Genomic DNA, 24228 nt, shown 5'->3' on the forward strand with positions numbered 1-24228 from the left:
AGCCACCGCTCTAGTGAAACACTTGGAAGCGACGTACGCAATTCAAAGTCCAACGCTTTCACTTAAAAATGGATCGAGATGGATTACCAAAAAACGTAGTTGACCCAACGGAATAAAAGAGCGCTCACCTTCTGGGGGAAGCGCTTCTTCCCACAAGAGTGCTTCCCATGGCCGTCTCCTCCTCCAGCTCTAGCCTCCCTTCCGCCACGGAAAGAACTGGCCAATGGTAATATATATCTTATCTTCCTTTTCCTATTCATTCCCAAAATACCTAAGGTAAAATTTCTACAGCTATGTACAATTCTCTAACCCATTCTTCTTCTACTAATATTACAGGGTTCCATCTGATCAAGATATCCCGACCGATATCATCATCCATGTCGGTGATGTTAGCTTCCCTCTTCACAAGGTAATCAAGCTTGATCATGCTACGATTCTTCCTGAAATGAACTCATCATGTTTTGTTTTGACCTAAAAACTAATGTTTTTCTTTGAGTCAGTTCATGCTTGTGGCTAAGAGTGGGTACATACGAAGAAAGATCATGGATTCGGACCGGACTAACGTCGCCCGGATCGATCTCTCGGAGGTGCCGGGTGGAGTGGAGGCATTTGAGAAGGCTGCTAAGTTCTGTTATGGTGTGAACTTTGAGATCTCGGTGTACAACGTGGTGGCGCTCCGATGCGCTGCGGAGTACTTGGAGATGACTGAGAAGTACTGCGAAGGGAACCTCGAAGGACGGACGGAGGAATTCTTGGCTCAGGCGGCGCTCAAGACGCTCCCTGGCGCTGTGATCGTGCTGCGATCTTGCGAGGAGCTGCTCCCCATGGCTGGGGAGATCCAGATCGCGAAGCGATGCTTCGATGCCATCAGTTTGAAGGTTTGTCTTGCTCCTTTTCTTCTGCTTCTTTGGCATCAAGGTCGGGTGAGTGTTGTCTCAGTTTTTGCACAATTTTTTTCACGGGTTCCTTGTATTCCCTAAATAGGCCTGCCTGCGTTCTGAAAATTCTCAAAGTGCACCTATCCGAAATTTTTACTTCCCAAAGTAGCCCTTAATTCTCCAGAGTTAACGGGCTCAAAATTTTCCCCAGGCATGCAACGAGGCGAACTTTCCGACGAGGTGCCCGCCGGAGTGGTGGGCAGCGGAGCTCGCCGCCCTCAGCCCCTCCTCCCTCCAAAAGATCCTCTCTGCCATGCGATCCCGCGGCGCCTCCACCAAAACCCTCGCCGCCGCCGTCGCCGCCTACGCCGAGCGCAACCTCCCCGACCTCCTCGCTCTCCCAAGCGCCGCCGCCCCCGGCACCCTCCCCGTCCCCGCCACCGCCGCCAACCACCGCCCCCGCCAGCGCGCCCTCCTCGAGTCCTTCGCCGCCCTCCTCCCCACCGTCGTCCCCGACGACGCCCTCCCCGTCGGCTTCCTCTGCTGCCTCCTCCGCGCCGCCATCTTCCTCACGGCCTCCGCCGCCTGCCGGCAGGAGCTCGAGCGCCGGATCTCCGTCGCGCTCGACCAGGCCATCGTCGCCGATCTCCTCGTCGTCGCGCTGGACTACTCAGGCGAGCGGATCGTCGATCTAGACAGCGTCCGCCGGATCGTGGCAAGGTTCTTGCAAAGGGAGATGGGTGGCGGCGGCGAAGACAACTATGGAGGCGGCGCCGTCTGCTGCTCCGCCGCGCTCCAGAAGGTCGCCCGCACCGTGGACGCGTTCGTAGGCGAGACCGCCACCGACAAGGATCTGACAGTGCACAAGTTCGCCGGGATCGCTGGCGTGCTCCCCAAGTCCGCCCGGAGGTTCGACGACGACCTCTACCGGGCCGTCGACATCTACCTCAAGGTCCGTATATGCGCCCGCTAGTGACATATATGTTCCTTCTGTTAACGTACGCCACCCTAACTCTATGACGGTCTCTAGTAACGCCGGTACCCACTGATGTGGGACGCCTACGAAACTATTACTTACCGTTGTTGCGACATAACGGCCGTTATGTTCCCTCAGGCTGCTAAAAGAATTTTTGGCATCAGAAATTACGGAAGAGTAGCAAAAAAAAAAAAAATGATTTTATTTTCCAGACAAAATAACATAGCTTCATAGATGGCAATTATTCCAAAATGGAATGACGAGATAGAGTGTTTGTCATTTACAAGCTTGGATGATTAATCCAACATCTTCTTGACCTAAACTAACTTAAGGATATATCAGCTTAAACAGATATGATACATCACACAATTTACTTTGTACTAGTCATTCTAATAAATCCATTTCGATTTAAAATAAATTTTTTTTTGCCATATTTTATTCGCTTTACTATTTCTTATCTTCTTTTTTCTCCCAATTAGGTCCCTTACCTACTTCAAATGGTGCTTTTAAGTAGAGTAAAACAATTGATATTGATTGAAATGACTAATCGTGTTTGGAAAACAATAACAACAATTTTAACAAATAACCAAGTTCAGAAGACTTGATTGAGCAAAACTGTGGCTTGACTTGTAAAATCTTTATCCTCATAACTTAAATCAAATCAATGGTTTTAATAATCGAAAAGTGTTGAACGTAGTTTATGCCTAGCCCATACATTATCTAGTTTAAGGTCAGGTCAACCTATTAAATGCACCTCAACCACCCTTAGTTTACTATTTGGTTTTATGTCATTAAATAACAATAGCAAAATTTTCAATCTGATTTGGATTTTTAGATGTGGAAACAAAACAATTTCTGTCAAATAAATGACAATGATTAATAAGATCACTTAAATCATTTTTTTAAAAACCGTTATAATTTTTGACGGCCGTTAATTTTGAGTCCCTTGACCTAACGCCTCTTCTGGACGACAGGCTCACACGGGACTGCACGAGATCGAGAAAGAGAAGGCGTGCAGCGTGATGGACCCGCTCAAACTCTCTCACGAGGCCCGACTCCACGCCGCTCGGAACAACCGCCTCCCCTTACAAATAATCCTCCACGCGCTCTACTTCGACCAGCTCAAGCTCCGGAGCGGGGCCGCGGCGAAGGACGCGGTGGCGCCGCCGAACTCGGCGGCGGCCGCCCGGGCCGGGGCGATGGCGGATGCGTCGCTGATGCGGGAGAACGAGGCGCTGCGGTCGGAGCTCACACGGATGCAGCTCTGCCTGTCCGAGCTACAGGGCGGTAGTGGGCTCAAAGGAAGGCCCAAAAGGCCCACGTTTCTCTCCTCGTTTTCCAAGACCCTGGGGAAGCTTAACCCGTTTAGGCATGGGTCCATGGACGCTTCTAGCATTGATAATGGTGGGGTTGGGGTCCTTGGGGAGGCTTTGACCAAGCCTAAGCCTAGGAGAAGAAGGTTCTCTATATCTTAGGTTGATTTGGGTGATTAGGCGTTAGAGACGCTCTTTCGTTGGTTTGCATAATTGATTTGGTATTTCTCTCTATGTGTGTATGTATATGTATGTAGTTGACCGGATTTCTAAGCTTGTAATCTGCTAAGAAATTTGCAACAATGTATTGAAAAAGTATTAGCCATTTTTTTCTAAGCTTGTGTGATGATTGCATAACGTTTTTTTGATTACAATTGTGTTTATTTGACGATGTTTGAGAAAATAATGATTGTTGATAGATCGACATGGAGCTTATTAAGGACCTTGTTATTTTGTACTGTTACAAACTTGCTCTTGCTTGCACCCTTTTGCTTCTTTCATGTGTGGATGAAAAAAAATACCTAACATTCAAAACTACCCACAAAATTGCTTGGAATGCATAAGCCCAGGAAAAGAACACCTTTGTTGTCACTAGAAAAAAGTGGAAAGTCATGAAAGAAGCACTCAAGCTTTGCAACACAGTAATACAAAAAGATTCAATCTAATCGTTTGAATGTGGTGTTTTCAGATGGAAAAAAAAAGTTAGTGAAAGGCTACTACGAATGACTTGATGACGAGGAAGACTGAATTCATGGTGACCAATAAGCTAAAAGAATTTGATAAAAATTGTGACAAAAAGGAGGATGAACAATGAAAATGAAATCCCCTATAACAAACAATACATGAATTGGTTTTTATTTCAACCTTCATTCTCAGATCACTTGACCTAGGTTTTTCCATACCATTTTTTTTTACAAAATTGTGCTAGTTACAGTCATAATGTCGCAACTTATTGACATTTTTTTTGATACAAATATTAAGCAATTCATACCAAATTACATATCTAGTGGTCCGCTTTCTCTATTTACATGAGAAATCTATTTGGCGTCGCTTTTATATTTTAATTTTTTATTTCTTAAGAACTTGAACTCAAAATTTGTTTAGTAGTCAACTATATTGTATTTGGTGGTGGTGGTAGCGGTGATGGTGAATATGTGATGATGGAAACCAATCATAGTGGTGCCGATGGCTAGTGGCAGGGTCACCAAGAGTGCCGGTTATGGATGATTTTGGTTTTCACAAAAAAAAATTAATTTCATAATTTCTATGAACTAAAAAGGAATCTCAATAAAATCGAAACAAAAATTGGGCTAAAAAAACATCATTTTTATCTCATTTTTTTTCAAAAGTAAAAAATAAAAAATAGAAATTATCGATGATGCCAAAGGGTCTAAGACAATAAGCTTTAAGTCCCATTTGTTAGCATTTTTACTCCATGTCCATGCTTCCAAGAAGATGTTACAAGCATCAGTTGGCTATCTTACTTGATCTTCTTTTGTATTGGCATTGTACAAATGCTAATAAATACAAGTAGTAGATCCTTCCTTCCATGCTCAAGCAATGAATTACTTTAAATAACATTAATTGAAGAGGCATTTTGCAACATATTATCTTGGACTTTTTAAGTTTTTATACAAAACTTTTATCAGTAACTTTTCATATTGCATTGTTAAATGAGATTTATGGCAAGGACTGATCTCATCCTATTATTTTTAATTAATATTACTGGCTCATTAATTTCAGAACATTTCTTACACCGTGATAGCTCTTGTTAGCCAAAGGCTAGCTTTGTTATAACTTAGTTTAACTAGATAGGAAGGTGGCGAACCCTGGAGGCTCAATTGATCTTCCAAAAGTTTCTTAGGAAGAAGATGGGCACTAGTGGAACAACATATAAGTTCACAATGTTTTTACTTCTTTTGTTAGTATTCTTTTAGCATAAGCTCATGATTTATTTTTGCATTTTAAATTAATATAATATAAGGTGGGCACTGGAGAGGGAAACTAGATTACAAAGATGAAGAAAAACTTTTTTATTCAGCTTGATTTCAAGCATCATTGATACATTAAGACTGAGACACACTCTATAGCAGGTCAAACCCTAACTTTGGAAAAGAATCCTAGTCCCAAGGTAGAAGACTAAAATGACCCATTTGCGGTAGTCGCCATGGTAAACCCATCGTATTATGTACAATTATGAGAGAATTCTATTAAAGTCTTCTAATGCTTTTTTTCTTACAAAAGAAAAAAGTTATCCCTTAGTCGTAACCAAAGATTTCTTGTATGACTAATTTCTTATCTGTCAAAAATCATTTCTTTGTGGAAGTTAATTCCTCAAAAAAAACTATTCATACACTGTCTGTTATATAAATGACAAGTAGCCAAATATGGTATCTTCAAGTATCACATAAATTAATTAATCAAATGTTGAATGATCCAATATTTTTGACTATTTTCTAGAAGAAACTACGGGGGGGCTATTCACCCACCCCATGCAAGCCAGAGCGCAAGCTCCCAAGCAAACTGATCCACTCCTCCTGGAACTGGGACTTGGTACTATCAGGAGTCAAAGTGCGCCCTTTGGAATCGAACCCTGTCCCTTGCCTTAAAAGCAAGGCATTGCACCATCCAAACCAAGTTTAGCGGTAATTTAGAAATCTTTGTATAACTTAACTTCCATTTCAAGTCATGGCTCCAAAGAATGTTTTATTCTTTCTTTTCACATTGGAAATATCCTTCTAAAAATTTAAATTTGCTTGAATTCTCTCTTTAAATTTATATTTATTTCTATACTTCCATAAAAACATTGTTTTTGCCTAAATACTCGTAATATAACAGTTCTTCAAACACCATTAATAAAAACCATATCTATTTTAATTAAAAATAAAATAAAATTTTAAAATTATTTTTTTTCTTAATCTCGATCGTCTTATAAATGCTTCTTTTTGCACATCTACACATTAAAAATATATTAGTTATTTTAATTTAAATTGTTAATTTTTTAATGACATTAGATGGCGTAGGTATATATGCAAAAATAAAAATAAAAATAGAAAAGAATAACAAAACAAGTATTTTAAGAGGATATAAATGCAAATATCAATTAGAAGAGTATTCATACAAAATTTGATATTTAGGAGGGTATTCATGCAAAACAAATAATGGATCATGTATTTTTTTTTTTTTAATAGAAACTGTAATGCCAATGCAGACTCCATGGGAAAGTTGTAACCTAGACATCTTTTGTCAATGTAACAAAGACTCACATAGGGTTTTCAGATAATTTTCGTTCACCGTCTTTATATAAACCGGTTTTGGTTCATACACGGCTTTCTTTCTCTGTTAGCCAAGAACATCCTCTCTTTTACCAAAAAGAACATCCTCTCTCTCTCTCTCTCTCTCTCTCTCTCTCTCTCTCTCTCTCTCCAATGGCGGCCTCCGCCATGGTCGTAGACAACAAAGTTTGCTCCCGGCCGTCCGGCCCGCCGCCGAGCTTCCCGGCCGTGAGCGCCGACGTCTTCCTCTCTGTCGACGACGACGAGGATCTCTACGGTCGCCTCAAGTCTCTCCAGCGGCAGATCGAGTTTGTCGACATCCAGGAGGAGTACGTCAAGGACGAGCAGAAGAACCTCAAGCGCGAGCTCCTCCGCGCCCAGGAGGAGGTCAAGCGGATCCAGTCCGTTCCTCTTGTCATAGGCCAGTTCATGGAAATGGTCGACCAGAACAACGGCATCGTTGGCTCCACCACCGGATCCAACTACTATGTTCGAATTTTGAGCACCATCAACCGCGAGCTCCTCAAGCCCTCCGCCTCCGTCGCCCTCCACCGCCACTCCAACGCCCTCGTCGACGTGCTCCCGCCCGAGGCCGACTCTAGCATCTCCCTCCTCAGCCAGTCCGAGAAACCCGACGTTACCTATAACGTGAGTGCGGAAACCCTAGAAAAATTGATTCTTTGATCGAAAGTTTCAATCTATGTGCATCCATCTGCATGTGTTTATGCATTACGGTTTGGGAAGATCTCCCCGGGGGGGTTGGGATTCTAGGGTGAAAATTAGGGTTTGGAGTGGAATCTCGTGTTTCTTGGCGGGAAAGTTTCTTAGGGTTTGGAGTGGAATCTCGTGTTTCTTGGCGTGAAAGTTTCTCCGATTGGTGGATTATTATGGCTGTAAGATGGAATTTAGAATTTGTAAGCTTTTGGTTTCATTTCTTACGCGTATAGGTTATTGAACCTTTAAATTTGGGTTTTCTTGAAGATGGATTTAGGGATTAAAGAAAGGTACACCCTCTTTTCTTGATTTTTAGCATTACTTCGTGAATAGTTAGTATTGAATATTAGTATGGATATGGGATTGCAAACATGACCTAGTTGTTCCATGCAGTAGTTCTATTGATGCAATTCGGAGTTAGGTAGAATCTGGGAATTTTGAAGCTTCAGTAATGTATTTAGTTCATTTGAATATTCTATATTTAGAATTTGGGTTTTCTTGGAGTTGAAGTTGGGTTTTGCAGGAAAAAAATGTTTATCTTTTTTTTTTTTTTTTACTTTTGCTTTTCTTGTGAGTCTAGGAATTTCTGATGTAGTGTTAGATATAGCTAAGAGTTGCAGGGGAAATATTGAGAAGATGCAAAGCTCATGACTGTTATAGACTAAACCTGATTTGCATTTAAAATGTATGTAGTGGGACCCATACTTAATGATTTTAGTTATCCTGGATTCCAGGATTTTAGTCTTATACTTCTCTCTAGGCTGTCACTTTTTTCCTTGGTGAAGGATAGGGAAGTTATGGGAGAAGAAAATCTTTGAGGTTGTTGATATAGCACACCCATTTTGAAAGAGGAAGCCGAATCACAAGTTTATGGACTAGTGATTGCACGGGTGGTGAAGATCTCAAGTTCTCTTACATGTGCATGAAGTGGCCAAGTTGCATTTATGGAATCCTGAGTATTTCTGGATGAGTCAATTCTAAGATGTTGCATTATGATAGGAGTCTGGTACTTAGTGGTTGCTTCAAGCTAAAATTCAGTTGTTCTTTTCCACACTGTATCTACCAGGTTTCAGAACGTTTCCATTTTTTGCTAGAAATGGGCTCCTGTGTTTCTGCACCATATTTGCATCCTATTATAGTTCTATATGCTAATAAAAACTGACATATGTCTGACGAGATTATTTTGTTTCTCTCAATACTCGGGGCATGGTTTTGCCTAGTTGCCCCTGATGACATTCTAAACTCTGCTAATAATCATGCTGCTATCGAGCTAGAAATAACTTTCTTGGCATTTGTTCTTGAGTCGATGCATATTAGTTTCGACAATATACATTGAATCTTTTGGAATCAAGTCCTATTGACTTTGAAAGGCAAAACCCAGAAGCCAAACTTAGTTTGTCATTGCCAATTGTACAAGAGCAACATGTCTAGAGAAGCGGTTTATTAACACAGACAATAAAGGATATCACTTTTGCGAGCTGTTTAAATGTTCTGAAGAGCACTATTATTAATGAATAATTTTATAAAGAATTGTTTTTGTTTGTACTTAAAAGTGTTTATCTCCTTGTCTCCTGAATGAAACACTTGGATTGTTGATGGCTCTTGTAACTTTGTTTGGGAGATGCTTGAAGGCATTGCACTTTCTCTAAGAGATCCAACGGGAAACTTAAGTAGAATATCTGTTTTGTTTTCCCTAGAAACCTTATCCCATCATTATGTTAAGCTTGGAATGATGAATTGGAAATTTTAGGTGATTTATTGGAAATGGTAGATTGTTATCGCTTCTACTATTGGTCATCCATGTCAGATTTTCGAACCCAAAGTTTTCATATTAGTGATACGTGCAAATTGATGTTGAGTGCAGGGCTTTTGGATGGTGAGACATTAAACACCTTGGTGAGTGGCCCCTGGGATGGAAGTGGAGAAATTTTGGACAGATCCAAGATATGTCCTAGTTGTTATATAGAAACCAAGTTATTGATATCTTGTCTGATATAGTAAAATCATGATTATTTATCATTATTGGGAATTCAGTCTGATTTTTATTTATTACAAAATAAATCCATCAAGGAGAATTTAATTTTAGGAACTGAAGCCACAGCATGAAAGTTGCAAAACCATATAAATTAAGCACCAACAAATAAAGTGACCAGCAAAGACAGGCATGCTACATGATGTTCGCAACATCACCAAACTGTGGTTCTATGGATTATTCTGCAGTGATTGCACAGGACCTACTGATACTTCAAAATTGTATGTTTTATAGTTTAACACAGTTTCCTTCGTTTGATGTAGTTAAAATTGTAGACAACTAGACATATTGAAAGCTGACTTCATATGGAAATTTATCTCGATATAACTCCTGATAATGTAAATCTACTTGGCTTGATGGGCTTATTAATGTATTCACAGTCAAGTATCGTCAGATGAGTGTGGTTTTGTTACAGAGATTATTGTATTTGCAATTTTGCATTACTAAGATACCTTTGTAGAGTTTCAGAATGCATGCAATATTTTTTTGCCTCTTCCTCTATATGTGCGAGTGTCTTGCATGCTTGCTTGCTTTGATTTGCGCTTGCATGCTTGCTGGAAAAAGAGATGTCAACCAAAAAAACCTAACTATAGAAAAAAATTCAGTTCTTTATTAAGTTTATTTCCCTAAAATATGTCTTGGATGGTTGTGGTTTAAGGTGTATGATGTATTTTTCAGCTTTTCTAGCCCTTTTGGTACAAATACATGTTGGTTGTTACCTTCTAAAAAAATCATTTTATATGAAATATTCAAATGACTTGTATATGTAATATTTGCCTGTGGAATTTGGTATAGGTTTGGATTGCCTTATATGATTTTGCATCTCTTCCAACCCTCTTGGTACCAAGACATCTGTTGGTTGGTTACCTTTGAAAAAAATCATGTTATATGATAGCTTATAAATGAGAGTCTGCGATTACCTAATTGCTGTTACGTTGAATTAAGTCACTAGTCAAATGACTTGAATGCAGTATGCGTTTTTTCTTGTCAAACCTTTGGTATTGGTTTAGAAGCAACAGTTCAGTTACTGTGGTGCCCCTGGAATTGCTGATCGATATAGTTGAGGAATGCTCATTGAAGAAGAAATACAAATTTATTGAATAGATTGCGAGCATTATATTGGTGTCGTCAGTTAAATAGTAGCAATCATGTTATCAAAAGCAGATCAAGACTGTTGAAAAGATTTGAACTTCAGATATGTTTCTGTGCTTCTCTGTCCTCTGGGGACTCCTTTATTTTTCACTTAATAGTGGAGCTCACAAAACCATGTGCCTAGAACTTGGGGAGATATCATGCTTGCTTCGCTTACTTTTCATTTTATCATCCTTTGTGTTTGTTCCTTGTCTTTTCACTCTTTGGTGCTCATGCAACCTTGGAATGGTGAATATCGTCATGCATTTTGTTTCATCCCTTTATTTAACTCATTCTTTTAATCACTTTAACTAAAAGGTTGAAAATCTATCAATGAATCTAGGAAATGAAATATGTTGACTTTTACCACTTCATTCAGTAATCTATTAACCATCTTGTAATTTATTTGATAATTTTATTGAACCATTGGCATTCTGCATTCTGTTGATACCAGTTAATAGTTACAGGTTAACTGTTATAATTTGCTGAATTATCGTCCTTTTATCTGCTCAGGATATTGGGGGTTGTGATATTCAGAAGCAGGAAATTCGTGAAGCTGTTGAGTTGCCTTTGACACATCATGAGTTATACAAACAGATTGGTATAGATCCTCCAAGAGGCGTGCTTCTCTATGGCCCTCCTGGAACTGGTAAAACCATGCTTGCCAAGGCTGTGGCTAATCATACAACTGCAGCTTTTATAAGAGTTGTTGGGTCAGAATTTGTTCAGAAGTATTTGGGTGAGGTACGGTTTCTTAGATATATCTGAATGCACCACCCACATCCATTGCGTATCCTTTTCCTTTTGTCTGTTATGTTCATCTAGGTTAAGACATTCTCATAGAATTTGGTTTGGTCACATTTATATTTTAAAAAATGATAAATCTGCTTAGTGATCTTTTGTTTCCTTAACAGGTGGTGTAAATATAGGTTCTAAATGTGTCAAGATAATTTTCATGTTTTTTTTTTACCGACAAGTTGTATCCGTTGTTTCATTTGGATCCTTACAAGGACAAAGTTTAAAGGGTACATGCAGTAACAATTTTCTACCACTTATGCTTAGATTTTCTTCATTTTTTATAAGAAGATTGCTCGTTGTGCTCAATTTCATGAAGAATATAAATTTGGTCAGAAGTTGTCATTATTATTCCTGAATTCCTCTGCTATATTTCAATTTTCAAGCATCTTGTTTATTGCATTTTTTTATTCAGGGTCCACGAATGGTTCGGGATGTTTTCCGACTTGCTAAAGAGAATGCCCCTGCAATCATATTTATTGATGAGGTTGATGCTATAGCTACGGCACGGTTTGATGCACAAACTGGTGCTGATAGGGAAGTGCAGCGTATCCTCATGGAACTTCTGAATCAGGTAGAACTAAGTAAAGATATTGGAGGCACCAGTTTGTCCTTTCTTTTTCTCTTTTTTGATGAATTAATCCCTTTCCACTTGTTTGAAAGAGTAAAAGGTCTCAGAAATAAAAGAGAACTCTAATAAGTTCAACCAAACTGAAATGCTATACAAGTTAAATATATAAATAATTCCCTCATTTAGTTTTGCTGTTTGCTGCTAGCTGCTCCTGCTGGTGTACAACCTTTCTTTCTTGGACCACCTGATTGAGATTACCCTGCTTTGGATAAATCATCAAGTCGATGTGGCATTTTTTGACTCTATAAAGTTCTGTGTGCAACATTTTTTGGTTCTTTTTTGGCTCCAAAGACCATCTAGTGGTTATCTTAGGGTGGGACCCTGAAGTGGCCAAGGAATTTAGGCAATAAGTGTAGTTCTAGATGTGCTTAGTCTTTTGGCTTGTTCCCATTGAAGCCATGTCGTGGATTAGAGGAAAACTTGCACTGCGTAACTTTTTTTTCACTGATTAACAATGTGTATGCTTGTCACCAACATGTATGCTTGCTCATATCTTGCCCATTTTCATTGTCATGGATTAATTATGTGAGGTATTTGTCTGTGATTGGTTTTGCAGATGGATGGTTTCGATCAAACTGTGAATGTAAAGGTTATAATGGCAACAAATCGAGCTGACACCCTAGACCCTGCCCTTCTGCGCCCGGGTAGACTTGATCGGAAAATTGAATTTCCTTTGCCTGACAGACGGCAAAAGCGGCTAGTTTTTCAAGTAAGATCTGCAAAAAGCGATCCAAAATATCATTAAAATTCATAATTTAAGCTTTAATTGATGTTAAAATGCACTGGTTCAATATAACAAACAACAAATAAATTGGAAGTTATCCAATTGCGTCAATAGAACCGGGAATATGCATAACAATCCGTACACAGCTTTACAAATCGCAGGCTTTTAATGGTATGGACGGGCATTGATTATTTTATTATGCTGACTTTGTATACATCTAGATGTCATAAATATCTGACAGTTGATTTTTCTTATTGCGGCATGTCCTTGGTTGATAAAAACACGAGGGATGCTCTCATCAATCTGAAGTATCATTGATGATCTTGCTAGAGAAATTTTGAGTTTTAACATTTCATTGCTATATCTTGGTGAACCTCCCTCTTACCTCCTAGTCTCTCGCTCCTCTTTTTTCAAGCTTAACTTGTATCTTTCTTGCGTTGTCTTACCTCTCTTTTTCTCCAAGCACGAACACACAACCACGGACACAGACATGTGGACACATGCACACAGAGAGGGGAGAGATTGAGATAGATAGATAGATAGAGAGAGACCATATCTAGGTACACAAGTGCTACAATTGTTAACTTATGTCTCTTTGTATTTGTTTCCCACTTTCTGCACTTGTTTTTCAAATAGGCAACTATTGCTCAAGAATATAGCGCAATAAAACATTAGATCTTACCCAAAAAGAAAAGGCAAAAATTAGAAAATTTGTTTACAGGAAAAAATCATTGGAAAGATCAATAAATTGTAGAAAGAGGCAAAGTTGAGAAGATTATTTCCCATATGAGTAAAATTTCACTATAGATTACTAATATTGCTTATTATCTTTTAAATGGCTTTGTTAATTCTATACTAATGGTTAAGTAGGCTTTTAAATGGCTTTTTCTACACTTCTTTTATTGAATGTGTCTCGTGCTTTGTGCTTCGTCTTTATTCAGGTCTGCACTGCTAAAATGAATCTCAGTGATGAGGTTGACTTGGAAGACTATGTTTCTCGACCAGATAAAATTAGTGCTGCTGAGGTTAGTTATTTTAAATTTATTCATTCTGGAATTCCTTTTCCATTTATTTTACTTTGTGTGTTAAAATTTCCAGATTCAGATGAAGCTGAGATTAGCCACTTTAAATTGACGTCTGATTGATTGTCTAGAAGTCTCAGTGATCCAATTATTAGGCTGTTATTTTTCCTTCAAGCACATGAGCTGTGTTTTCAAATAGCTGATATGTTTTAGACATGATAATGGAATGCAACTTTCGTCGGAGTTTGAACTTAGATTCAGTTGGGCTTGTGGAGTTTCAGTTTTGGCAGTTCCTTTCCAAGTTTCAGAGTTTTGATCATAAAAGTCGGGGAAAACATTGACACATCTGAAAAAGTAGAAGAAAAATAAAAGAAAAAAAGAAAGATTGCACATGGCATTTTAGAGTATTTTGTGATACATAAGTTCTTTATTTGTGTAGTTTCAACAATTTTGGGCTCAAGCTACTTTTGCATGTAAGTAAAACTCATAAGGGGTAATAATTTGTACCACTAATTTATATTACTTACAAAATTTCATTATATTTAGCAATTCTGGAACGTTTCAGTGCCTGGTGCAGTTAATTGTTTCACCATGTTTAGTAAAATTCACAAATATGTTAAATTTGGGCACTTCTTTCTTATATTTCCATGGTTAAGTGACTGTTAATTAAATACATGTAGTTGTAGAATGTTATATTTATTTTATATGAAAAATGCCATTACTATAAAGATTGATCTTTTATTTAGTTGTTTGCATCAGTCTTTGTAAATCGCTTTTTGGAGGCCTTGGCCTATCAAGGATTATGTTCATCATCTATCCCATCTTTTTTTACTCAGCAAAACAAGGATAATTAGCAAAAACTGAAATTATATAGCCTATGTGATTAAAGAAATAAAGAAATAACCCCAATGTGATAGTACAGACCAAAATAAAACTCTAAAAAAGAGGTGATGGTTAGTTTTGATTAGTTTAAACTGAAAATAACCACCAAAACTAGATCAAAATTAATCAGTTTTGGCTGAAACTGATTGAAGCCAGAAACTGTGAGTTAGTTTTGTTCTAATTGAGACTGAGAATTAAAACCTTACTCATTTCAATGGTTATGAAACTTCTTGCTAACTTTTCCTTCCTAGTTATTTGTGTTCTCGCCTATTTAGTGTAATGAGTTGACTTTCTAATAATCATTTCAAGCATTTATCTATACACCATATAACAAATCTTGAGTTGTTTTTATCATGGAGTGTGGCCTACAGCATGCCCCTTGTGGAACGTCTGTGCCCATCTCCTTGATCGTTTCAACTTGCATGTGTAATAATAATGCTAATCCAACTTACTAACGTCGCTTGAGTGTATAACCATTATTGACGTAATAACCGGTGCACTCAATTTCTTTTCCACCTGCAAAAGCTTTTCTAACATCGGGAGTGTTTTTTTTTATTTTTGTCTTTTTCATTTTTTTTGGGGTGGGGGGTTGGGCTTTACAATATCATAGCATAGTTTGACCCTAGAAACTTTAGTGTAGTTTGACCTATAAACTTTTCTTGGACTGTAGTTTTGCATTTCAGCCCTCCTTGTATCGCATCATTTAACAGTAGAACTGTTCCATATAAAGTGTAGCTTGACCAAAGTGACCATCTTTCATGAATTGTTTTGCAGATTGCTGCCATTTGCCAGGAGGCGGGTATGCATGCTGTTCGCAAGAACCGATATGTTATTCTTCCCAAGGACTTTGAGAAAGGCTACCGTACCAATGTAAAGAAGCCAGACACAGATTTTGATTTCTACAAATGAGGAGCTAAACTGTCAGAGGATACTGGCTTCCCGAGCTTTAATGGTGCTAATTTTGTTTAATACTGGGGAAAGGAGTGCATTTGAGGAGTTTTGAGTTTACATATTTCTACTTTTGTGACTAGAATTTTCCTACATATTATTTGTCCTGGATGTGGTCTATAAATTGTGTAGGATCTAGATGTAACTGGTAAGGGAGCTTAAAATTCTTCAAATGTGCTCTACAGCCTCGATCTCAAATGAGACGGCGATCAGAATTTCCAATGTTCTATTGCTTTCAGAGCACTGAAATGATTATTTTTCATTTAGTGTTCATTGTTGGCTTGATTGAAGGATACGGGTAATGTGGGATTACTTTTTCACCATGGATACGGGTAATGTGGGAAACGGGTAATGTGCTCTACGGCATTGCCTTTATGAACTCCCATGGATGAGAAACAGCTGAAAGTGAGGGCATCTCCACCATCATTGACTATGGATTTACCATGTCAGATTGGGGGATAGAGGGGGGTGCCTTCCATCCCAATTAGAAGCCCAATTCCTAATCAAATGTCCCAACTCAGCTCTGAAAATTCAGTACGAGTATGTTCATATGCATGACCGAACGTTTGCCTGAAAAATAATCAATCTCCCAAATATAAACTATGTAAGAGTAGGATAGCTTACAAGATTAAGGAGACAAGATAAGGTGGCAGTGGTTGAGGCTTGGCAGAAAAGGATGCAGACTTCATCAATTCAATTAAAAACCGAACCAACCTCTCTATATATATAATAGCTCGTTTGGTGCAAATCCTGTGAGCCTTCTCTTTCTCCTGGCCCACGTCACAGTTCCCTGTGATTGTTCTCCACCCCGTTCTTCATTAAAAAAAGTTCCCTTTCATGCTAGACGATAACAAAGCGATTATCCCTTCTCTTGTTGAGGAGCGGAGTTAATTTATTCAGTTCAATTATTGCAAATAGTTTAGTAGGAGCTCTGTCCCCTTCCGAAGATTTGGTATTTGGATTTCTCACCAAAAAAGACTCAGCTCTCATTCTATTCTCCTCCCGCCACTCCGGTCCTGTCCGCAAGGAGACGGCAGGGGCCATGCCATTAGGTTGATTGAAATGATGGATTTGTGCCATGCTAGACCAAAAGGGAAATGCTGGATTCACACGAGGCCGAGTTTTGTAAATAATTTAGGCGATGTTTTGTCGGGAAATAAAGCAGGCATAAGATTTAAACAAGAAATGCAGGCATAAAATGAAAAACAGGTATACTGGTTTTTTTTTTTTTATGTTAGGCACAATTATCCCAAATGAGAAGATCCCATAGATTAATTTTGAAATAAAATCATCATTTTTGCCTACTTTTTAGTTTTTATGATAAAAAGTTTCTCATGTAAAAAAGTTATTTTCAAAGATCAAATAAGAATTAGAATAACTCAAAGATGTCTATTCTGGTAGGCACAACCTTGCTGTTCTTATCTTTCTTATTTTCTAGCCAAGCAAAGCCCTAAAACTAAAGCTAGTGATAAGTTCCAAGTAAGAGAAAACAGTATGCTTTTAGTTAGTTGCAAATACATGACATTAGAAAGACGCAACTCTACTATTATAATGGAAACTCTTATAAAAATGTCCCCGCATCTTGACCAAATATTTTAACAAAAAACTTGCCAAATAATATCCCAAATAGTTAATCTTATATTAGAATTTCTAATTTTCTATCATGAAATAGAGCTTTTTTTTCCATTTTCCTTTTTTAAGTATGTCACTGCAGTCATTTTATTGTACAGTATTCTCGCAAGTTTGAGTTGGGATATTGCACTCATGTCTCTCTAACTAGTATCTGAATTAAAAATAATAATGATATCGCTGACATTTATATTTTTAGGTGTCCAGACAACTCAAATCCTTGAATTGTTAGTCTGTGTTACTCAGCGAAATAGGTTATTTTTCTTCTTTTTGAGTAGTTTCAGTTACAATGGCTCAATTAGATGGGACCTATGATGTCTACATGACATGCACAACCAACCTACCATCTCTAAATTTAAACGTTTGGTATGACCAAACTATTCAAATTAAGTACGGGCCATTATTTGAGAAGTAATATAAGTATGGATTATTAACTTCAACCAAACTGTTAGTCTTGGGTTCTAAAACACAAAGATGATGGCAAGTACTGACATGAGCCACTAAATTACTGTCTCTTGGATTTTCTTCCTTCCATAGTTTCTTCGTGAAGCCTTCCGGTTACATAGATTTAAGTCTGCATTAACATGTCAGGTTTTTTTAATTGGAAATGTTTTGGTTTTGAGGGAGACAAGGCAAACCAAAATCACCTATAAACATTATATTACCCTCCCCACACCCTAAAAAAAAAAAAGTTAAAAGCTTAAAATGCTTAATTTATATAATGTAAAATACCTTATCAAAGTGTAGGCAATGTTTTCATCATGACCAAGATATTATATGCATCAGCATTAGATATCATTAAAATAACATATCTAAAACCCCTGCTCTTATTGTCTCATTTGATTAATTGATACATTTCAAGATATTTTTTAAATCAGAACTAATGCTATAGCCACACTTTTTCAACTTTTAATGAAATATTTATCAAAAATCAAATAGTTTTATTGTTTCATCTTCGTGTTTTTTATATTAGATGGTGCTTTTATATTTTTTTACTATAATTTAAAATATTTTTATCTTTTCTCCGGTTAAGATAATAGGAGATCTTGGTTTCTCTTGCTATAAATGGACCAGGCTAAGGTCAGAGGTGCCTGCAAGTATAGAAAGCATAGGATATACGAATGATGCTTTCATTAAAAATTAAAAAAATCAAATGCTTTTGTAATATGTCCTGAAAGTCAATGCTAAAAGAATTTGACCAAAGTTTACATCCCAACAATATCACACCCGCCCAGTTAACATCCAACGGCTGTCATAGTTACTGGTCAGATTTGGCAACCGACCCAGAAAATAAGCTCTCCAACAGCACACCGATCATTCTTCTTAAAAAAAAGAAAAAAAAGTAAGATCACCAAAGAAAAGAAAAAAAAAACAAAAAATCCCAGCCTTTCAATTAATATTCTTTATAAAGCTAATAGAGCTGCAGACTATGTGGCTGCTTATGTAGCCAGATACTTCGGTAATCGGTAGTATCTTGTGGGCTGAAGATGAAAAGTTGTTTCTGTCACTTCGAGGTATTTTATTTTTTAATTTTATTGAATGTATCCATACTCGTTAGATATGGTTTATTTGTTTTAGCGCGAAAAAAAAATTGTTCCTTATAGGCCGTAATTCTGTTCCTAGTGTTACTAAAGACTGAGATCAAATCATTCACCTTCCTCGTACCAACCTTGTCCAATAATTTAGAACAGATATACACTATAAAGACAGAAGCTTGGACAAAAAACCTCACATCATGCTATAAGGAAATAATCCCAGGTAGACCCATGAATCCTACGAACCTCAATACGTCAATATCTGGAGAATTACTATGCGACACGATTCCATCACCGTCCATCTCGTACGCCATCCGGTTCTCAAGATCCCTATATAAGCATATGCGAACTCCCGCACCAAATAACCAGCTTTCGACCCCCGAAATGTCGCTAATTACCGCATAGGCGCGGAACCGTTGCTTCCCTCTCGATCTACTCCTTTTATACTCTCTCTCCACAAAAATTTCTCATTTAATCGTTTTCTTGGGAGGAGAAATTTCTCTCTCGGATCGGATCGGGGAGGGAGTGGGGGAACCGATGAATCGGGTGGCGAGGGGATCGCTGTCGGAACGGAGGAATATTCCGGGGGGATGGGGGCATGACCGGCGGCGGAGCTTGGGCGGAAAGGGGGAGGATGAGAGCTTGGAATTGGATCTGTTCTTGAAAAGCGGCGGCGGCGCTCTGATCGGATCGGCCAACGGATCCGACGGCCAGGACGGTGTGGATCCCTCTTTTTCCTCCATTTTATTCTGATTTATTATTATTAACTTTCTTTTTTGGCCTTTTGTGGATTTGGATTGTTTTGTGGATGGTATGTTTCCGGAAATGGCCTCCTGAATGAGAGCGTGCGCAAACTGCAAAAAATTATCTTCTTTTATCAATAATTCGATCTATGACAGCCCTTTTATTTGAGAAATGTTTCAAGTTTTAATTATAATTATTTGTATATCGTGAAAATCTCGTGATCTAAGTTTCTGCTGTTTATTGTAGTTTTTATCACGTGCTTGTAACGATGGCATTTACTTCTTGTAATCCTTGGGCTTTTAGTTTTTTAATTTAAACATCTATTTCCGTTTGGAAGAATTTTGACGTAATATTTATTTGTATCACGAGTTGTGATGTGATTTCTGTGGGAGCCGGCAGGACTGAATTACTCATCAGTTGTGAGAATTCGATTATTTGTCCTTTTTTTCTGACTCTATTTATTGTTCTTTGCAGAACAAGTTAAATTGGAGAGACTATCAATTGGATCAGCCAAGATTGGGAGGAGCGGAATGGATGATTTACTCAATGCTGACAATGGAAAGCATGATTACGATTGGTAAATACCATGACTAAATCCTTCATTTTTTTCAATAAAATGGTTGGGTATATCCCCATGTGCTTAAAATAGAAAAGCTTAGCTGTTCTTGATCAGTCTTTAGGCCGCATTAAGCGTGAAAATTTTTGTTCCAGGGAAGATTTAACGTTTTAAATTTATTAGAATGCTTGCCTATAATGATTTTTTTGTCCTTATGATTGCTTCTGATACTCTATTTAATGCAAACTTACCCAAAAAATGTCTTGATGCAAGAACCTTAGATGCAGAATCTTGAAGTCTGACATAGTTAAATTGTCTTCAATTATTGAACTTATATTTGATTCATAAAGGATAATTGATCATCTCTTGTGTAACTTGATGCTCTTTCTGAACTCATCAAGCTTCCACTTTACATCCGATCACTAGGTCATGCTATACATCTTCCATCAATTTCTATTGCCCAAAAAAGGTTGTCTATTTGTATCCATCTTCACTTGTAGAGAGATGTTAACTGGTTATGGGCAATGCTAAAGTTATTGTATGAAGTGAACTATTTAGATAGCAATTTGCCATCTCCAAATGTCTAGAGCTCTATGGAGTAGGATTTATGTCAACTTACAGTTGGCGGCAGACCATCATGCTATATGTACAATATTTCTTTAGTTGCTATGCACTTGATAGGATAAGTTATGTTTTGAACAAGCCTCAAATGTTCGAAAGTCAGAGGAAACACAAATCAAATCAAACTCAAAACTTTATCTTGCACTCAAAAGGGAAAAATGCTTTTTTCTAAAGTAAAATAGGATTTTCATTTGAAAACTACATTTTCTTTTGTAAGACACTCCAACAAGTTGAGTAGGCTTGAGGATTCCTACTTTGCCTGCAGTTGTCCTTCAAAGCTTCATAATAATTCTTAGCAACTTAGATAATACATGCAAGAGTTAATTTAGATCAGGATAGGGAGGAAATTCATCTCTCCCTAAATGGAGCAACGGATTGTCAATAAATGTTTCCTTTCCATACTTATAAGGATGTCTTTATACTCTCTGGAATGTTCTCATAATAAAAGACATGGTCAAGTCTTTGACTTTTATATTCCATAAACAGATAAAAAGTAAAAATGCTTACACCTTACTAGCAAAAGATAACCAAAACTCCTTGTTGATTATTTGGTTTCAAGTAAGTCTTGAATTATTTGAGCATGCAATAAATCCTATACTCTGTGTCTTTTATCTTTGAATTATCTTTTCTTTTTAGTAGGTGAAGATCAAAAACCCATTTGTATCATCTTTGGTAGGGCATCAGAAGCCAATGACATGCTAAATGTTGTTACCTTCAGATTCTCTTAGTTTGCAATTACAAGCAGAATTTCTACTTTGGCACATGTCTTGCAAAATGTTGAAAGCTAATTAGCTGTTGATTTGACTTCCGCATGGACAGGCTTCTAACTCCTCCTGGATCTCCACATGGCCCTTCTTCTGATGCTAGTAAGAAGCCACTTTCCTCAGTAGCACCTAAGCGCAGTTCCACTGTTAGATCAGTTTCAACTACAAGAGCTACAAGGGTATGAATCATCTCATCATCTCCAGTAGCTGTTCTAAGAATATAGTATCACAGTTTATCAGTTATCTTTGTTATTCTAATTCAACGGTTAGGTTGTTCAAGATGACATATCCATTCCAGGGGGTTCTCTCCGAACTCTTCCACGCATGCATGCACAACAGAAAAAGGAATCTAAATCTAATTTGCAAAAGGTTTTATTTAATCAGTTTTATTGCAAGCATTCATTGCTTATACCCCAGAAGAAGCACAAACATCTGGTCTCATTATGCAGTAGTAGCCTTTTCACCTTCTTGATATGTGATCTTCTTGGTCTTTTCTAATGTTCAAGGGCCTGACAAGTTATTTTGAGCTCAGCACAGTTTGCTTTGTCTGGCTCTTCAGCAAATGTTAAATTCAGTATATGAGGAGAACCCAAAATATACTTCTATCTACATACTCAGTTGCAATCAGATTTTAACGATCTGTCCTCTGTGATGTCATTTAGTTTCATCTCATGTAAAGCTTAAATATCACTGTATCTCATGCGGCATTCTTTCTATGCCAGAGAACTGGTGAATCATAGTCTCGACTCTCGCCACTCACCTACCTACCTTTTTGTTAGATCGATCAATTCTGGTTTAGTTATAGGAAATGGTAATTTCACAAATTTATATGGATTGGGGATTAAGTCAACATCCCTTGGAGAGTATTAATTCGTATCTGTTAATGCATGTATTACTTTGTAACCTTTTAAGCTGCTCTTGTTTCAGTTGTGTCATTCTTACACCCATGTGTTCATTCATAAATAAATAAAACATCTCAATTTCTCATTCTTGTTGCAGCTCCCTGCTTCTCAGTCCGAGACTGGCCATTCAACAAGGCCAGCCAGGAGTGGTTCGGTGACCCGGCCTTCCATCTCTTCCAGCAATTTCTCTAATACTAACAGAACATCAGTCCTTGACACTAGCTTAGCCTCAGTAACCTCAAGGCCATCAACCCCAGGGAGCCGAGCAGCTGCTCTCTCATCTGCAAGGCCATCGACTCCAACCTCACGTCCCATACCAGCTACCCTCTCAACTGCAAGGCCATCGACTCCAACCTCACGTTCCATACCAGCTACCCTCTCAACTGCAAGGCCATCGACTCCAACCTCACGTCCCATACCGACTCGATCATCCACTCCAGTCAGAACTCGAGCAACCCCCAGCGCTCCAGGACTTAAATCTGGACCTTCACATGGTTCTAGGCCATCAACTCCAACCTCTCGACTCCAAGCTGCCACCAATTCTATCTCAAATTCAAATTCTTCAGTAGCCCGCTTGAATTCAAGACCATCAACCCCCACTCGCCAGCCTGCTGCACCAACACTAGCCCCGACGACAGGGCGTTCCCCATCTGTTGGGCGGCTCTCAGCCAGAAATGGCCGAAATTCAGCACCTTCATCACATCCCAGCTCCCCTAGTCCACGGTCCCGAGCTCCAGTGCGCCCAGTTGATCTCCCAGATTTTTCACTTGATACGCCGCCTAACCTGAGGACAAAGTTGCCTGAACGGCCAGCTTCTGCTGGCAGGATGCGTCCAGGAATGGCGCTGACAGTTCGGTCAAATTCAAGTTCAAACTCTGAGACAGTAGCTTCTGTGAGTTCAAATCGGAGGCTGTCTTTGCCTATTGCCCCTCGGAGCAGGTTCCCAGAGAATCCACCCAAGGTTTTATCACAGAACAATGGACACCAGACCACGCCACCTGAAATGCGAAAATCTATGGTATCAGAGTCTGGAACTCGTAAGCCTATAAGGCCAGCTGCAGCCACAGAGAGCACCGGGTTTGGAAGGACGATCTCAAAGAAGTCGCTTGATATGGCTCTCAGGCACATGGTACGTTGTGTTCCTTCTCCCTGCTAGCATTTGGTGATATGAACATCCACTAATTCATGCATACAGGTGGCTCCTACTATTATTAAGCATTTGGACTTTCCAATGAAAGTATTTTATTGTCATAGTTCTGAGGGAAGACTGGATACTATAGCTTGTTAAATATAAAGACTGTTGCTGCATGGTATGTCACAATTCTGAAATCTTCTTTTCTTTGTTAACACAGGACATTCGACAAAGCCTGGGGGGCATTCGGGGTGCTTCCCTCTTTCCTCGTAGCATTCGCTCTGCTGCTCCAAAAGGAAGACCAGCTCGTATGTCGGAACCCATAGTTCCTCTGACAAGTGATGAAGACTCTGCAGAGAATGGCAATTGTAATGAAACATTTTCTGGAGACTGCAACAGATCTGTGTCATATAATGGAGACAGTATGTCTAGGTCTCCAGACAGGGAAAGCCTCAGGACAAGGGAGAGTGTGGGTGAGCTAGATCTCGATGGTAGCTACCAGTATGATGCCATGTTGATGAAAGAGGATTCAAAGAACACAAGTTGGTTGCACAGTGTTGAGGATAAGTCCGACCAAAGCCCTTTCGATCATCGATTTGAGCCTCCCCCAGAACCTTTTGATCCTCTATGACGATTCCCTTGTTGTTGTCTGTGTAATATTTGTAACATTTGATTTTTTAATTCTTGGTTCTGATCTTCATATTTCTAGAAGATGCTCCCTGGATTGGATGGTGTGTGTTTTTTTTCTTCCCCGTTGAACCAAGAGATACTGGAAGTTTGATAAGTCTTTGAACTGAGAAAATCCTTCCTACTAGCCATGTCCATAAAACATATGACTCTGGACCCTACAGCTAAACCCTCAAGTTCTTGAATCTATGGATTTTAGGATTCAAATTCGGTTCTTGATGTGTAATCGGTAAGATGTCGGAATTAGATCTACCATTTTCTTTGTAAACTTCATCTGTTGACTGGTTTTATATAGAAAAGTGGACTTGTTTATCTTCAGCACATATGAAGATTAGCA

At 38.7% G+C, this 24228-nt stretch overlaps 3 protein-coding genes across 3 annotated transcripts; all 3 read left to right on the forward strand.

Moving 5' to 3' along the window:
* The first annotated feature begins 69 nt into the window (after nucleotides 1-69).
* Nucleotides 70-3503, forward strand: LOC103716684 (root phototropism protein 2). Its single transcript, XM_008804787.4, has 5 exons — nucleotides 70-226; nucleotides 337-409; nucleotides 501-878; nucleotides 1090-1830; nucleotides 2829-3503. Exons 1-5 carry the CDS (start codon nucleotides 168-170, stop codon nucleotides 3327-3329), a joined length of 1752 nt encoding a protein of 583 aa, XP_008803009.2. The 5' UTR covers nucleotides 70-167; the 3' UTR covers nucleotides 3330-3503.
* A 2971-nt stretch (nucleotides 3504-6474) lies between these two features.
* LOC103716683 (26S proteasome regulatory subunit 6B homolog) lies at nucleotides 6475-15594 on the forward strand. The gene is made up of 7 exons (XM_008804786.4): nucleotides 6475-6548; nucleotides 6581-7090; nucleotides 10833-11063; nucleotides 11530-11688; nucleotides 12302-12454; nucleotides 13411-13494; nucleotides 15148-15594. Exons 2-7 carry the CDS (start codon nucleotides 6596-6598, stop codon nucleotides 15280-15282), a joined length of 1257 nt encoding a protein of 418 aa, XP_008803008.2. The 5' UTR covers nucleotides 6475-6548; nucleotides 6581-6595; the 3' UTR covers nucleotides 15283-15594.
* Nucleotides 15595-18866: 3272 nt separating this feature from the next.
* On the forward strand, nucleotides 18867-24228 carry LOC103716682 (mucin-2-like). Its single transcript, XM_008804785.4, has 5 exons — nucleotides 18867-19203; nucleotides 19704-19806; nucleotides 21226-21349; nucleotides 22170-23201; nucleotides 23425-24228. The coding sequence occupies exons 1-5, from the start codon at nucleotides 19023-19025 to the stop codon at nucleotides 23833-23835; spliced, it is 1851 nt and encodes a 616-aa protein (XP_008803007.2). The 5' UTR covers nucleotides 18867-19022; the 3' UTR covers nucleotides 23836-24228.

This window comes from Phoenix dactylifera, chromosome 3 (assembly GCF_009389715.1).
Source record: "Phoenix dactylifera cultivar Barhee BC4 chromosome 3, palm_55x_up_171113_PBpolish2nd_filt_p, whole genome shotgun sequence".
Lineage (NCBI taxonomy): Eukaryota > Viridiplantae > Streptophyta > Magnoliopsida > Arecales > Arecaceae > Phoenix > Phoenix dactylifera.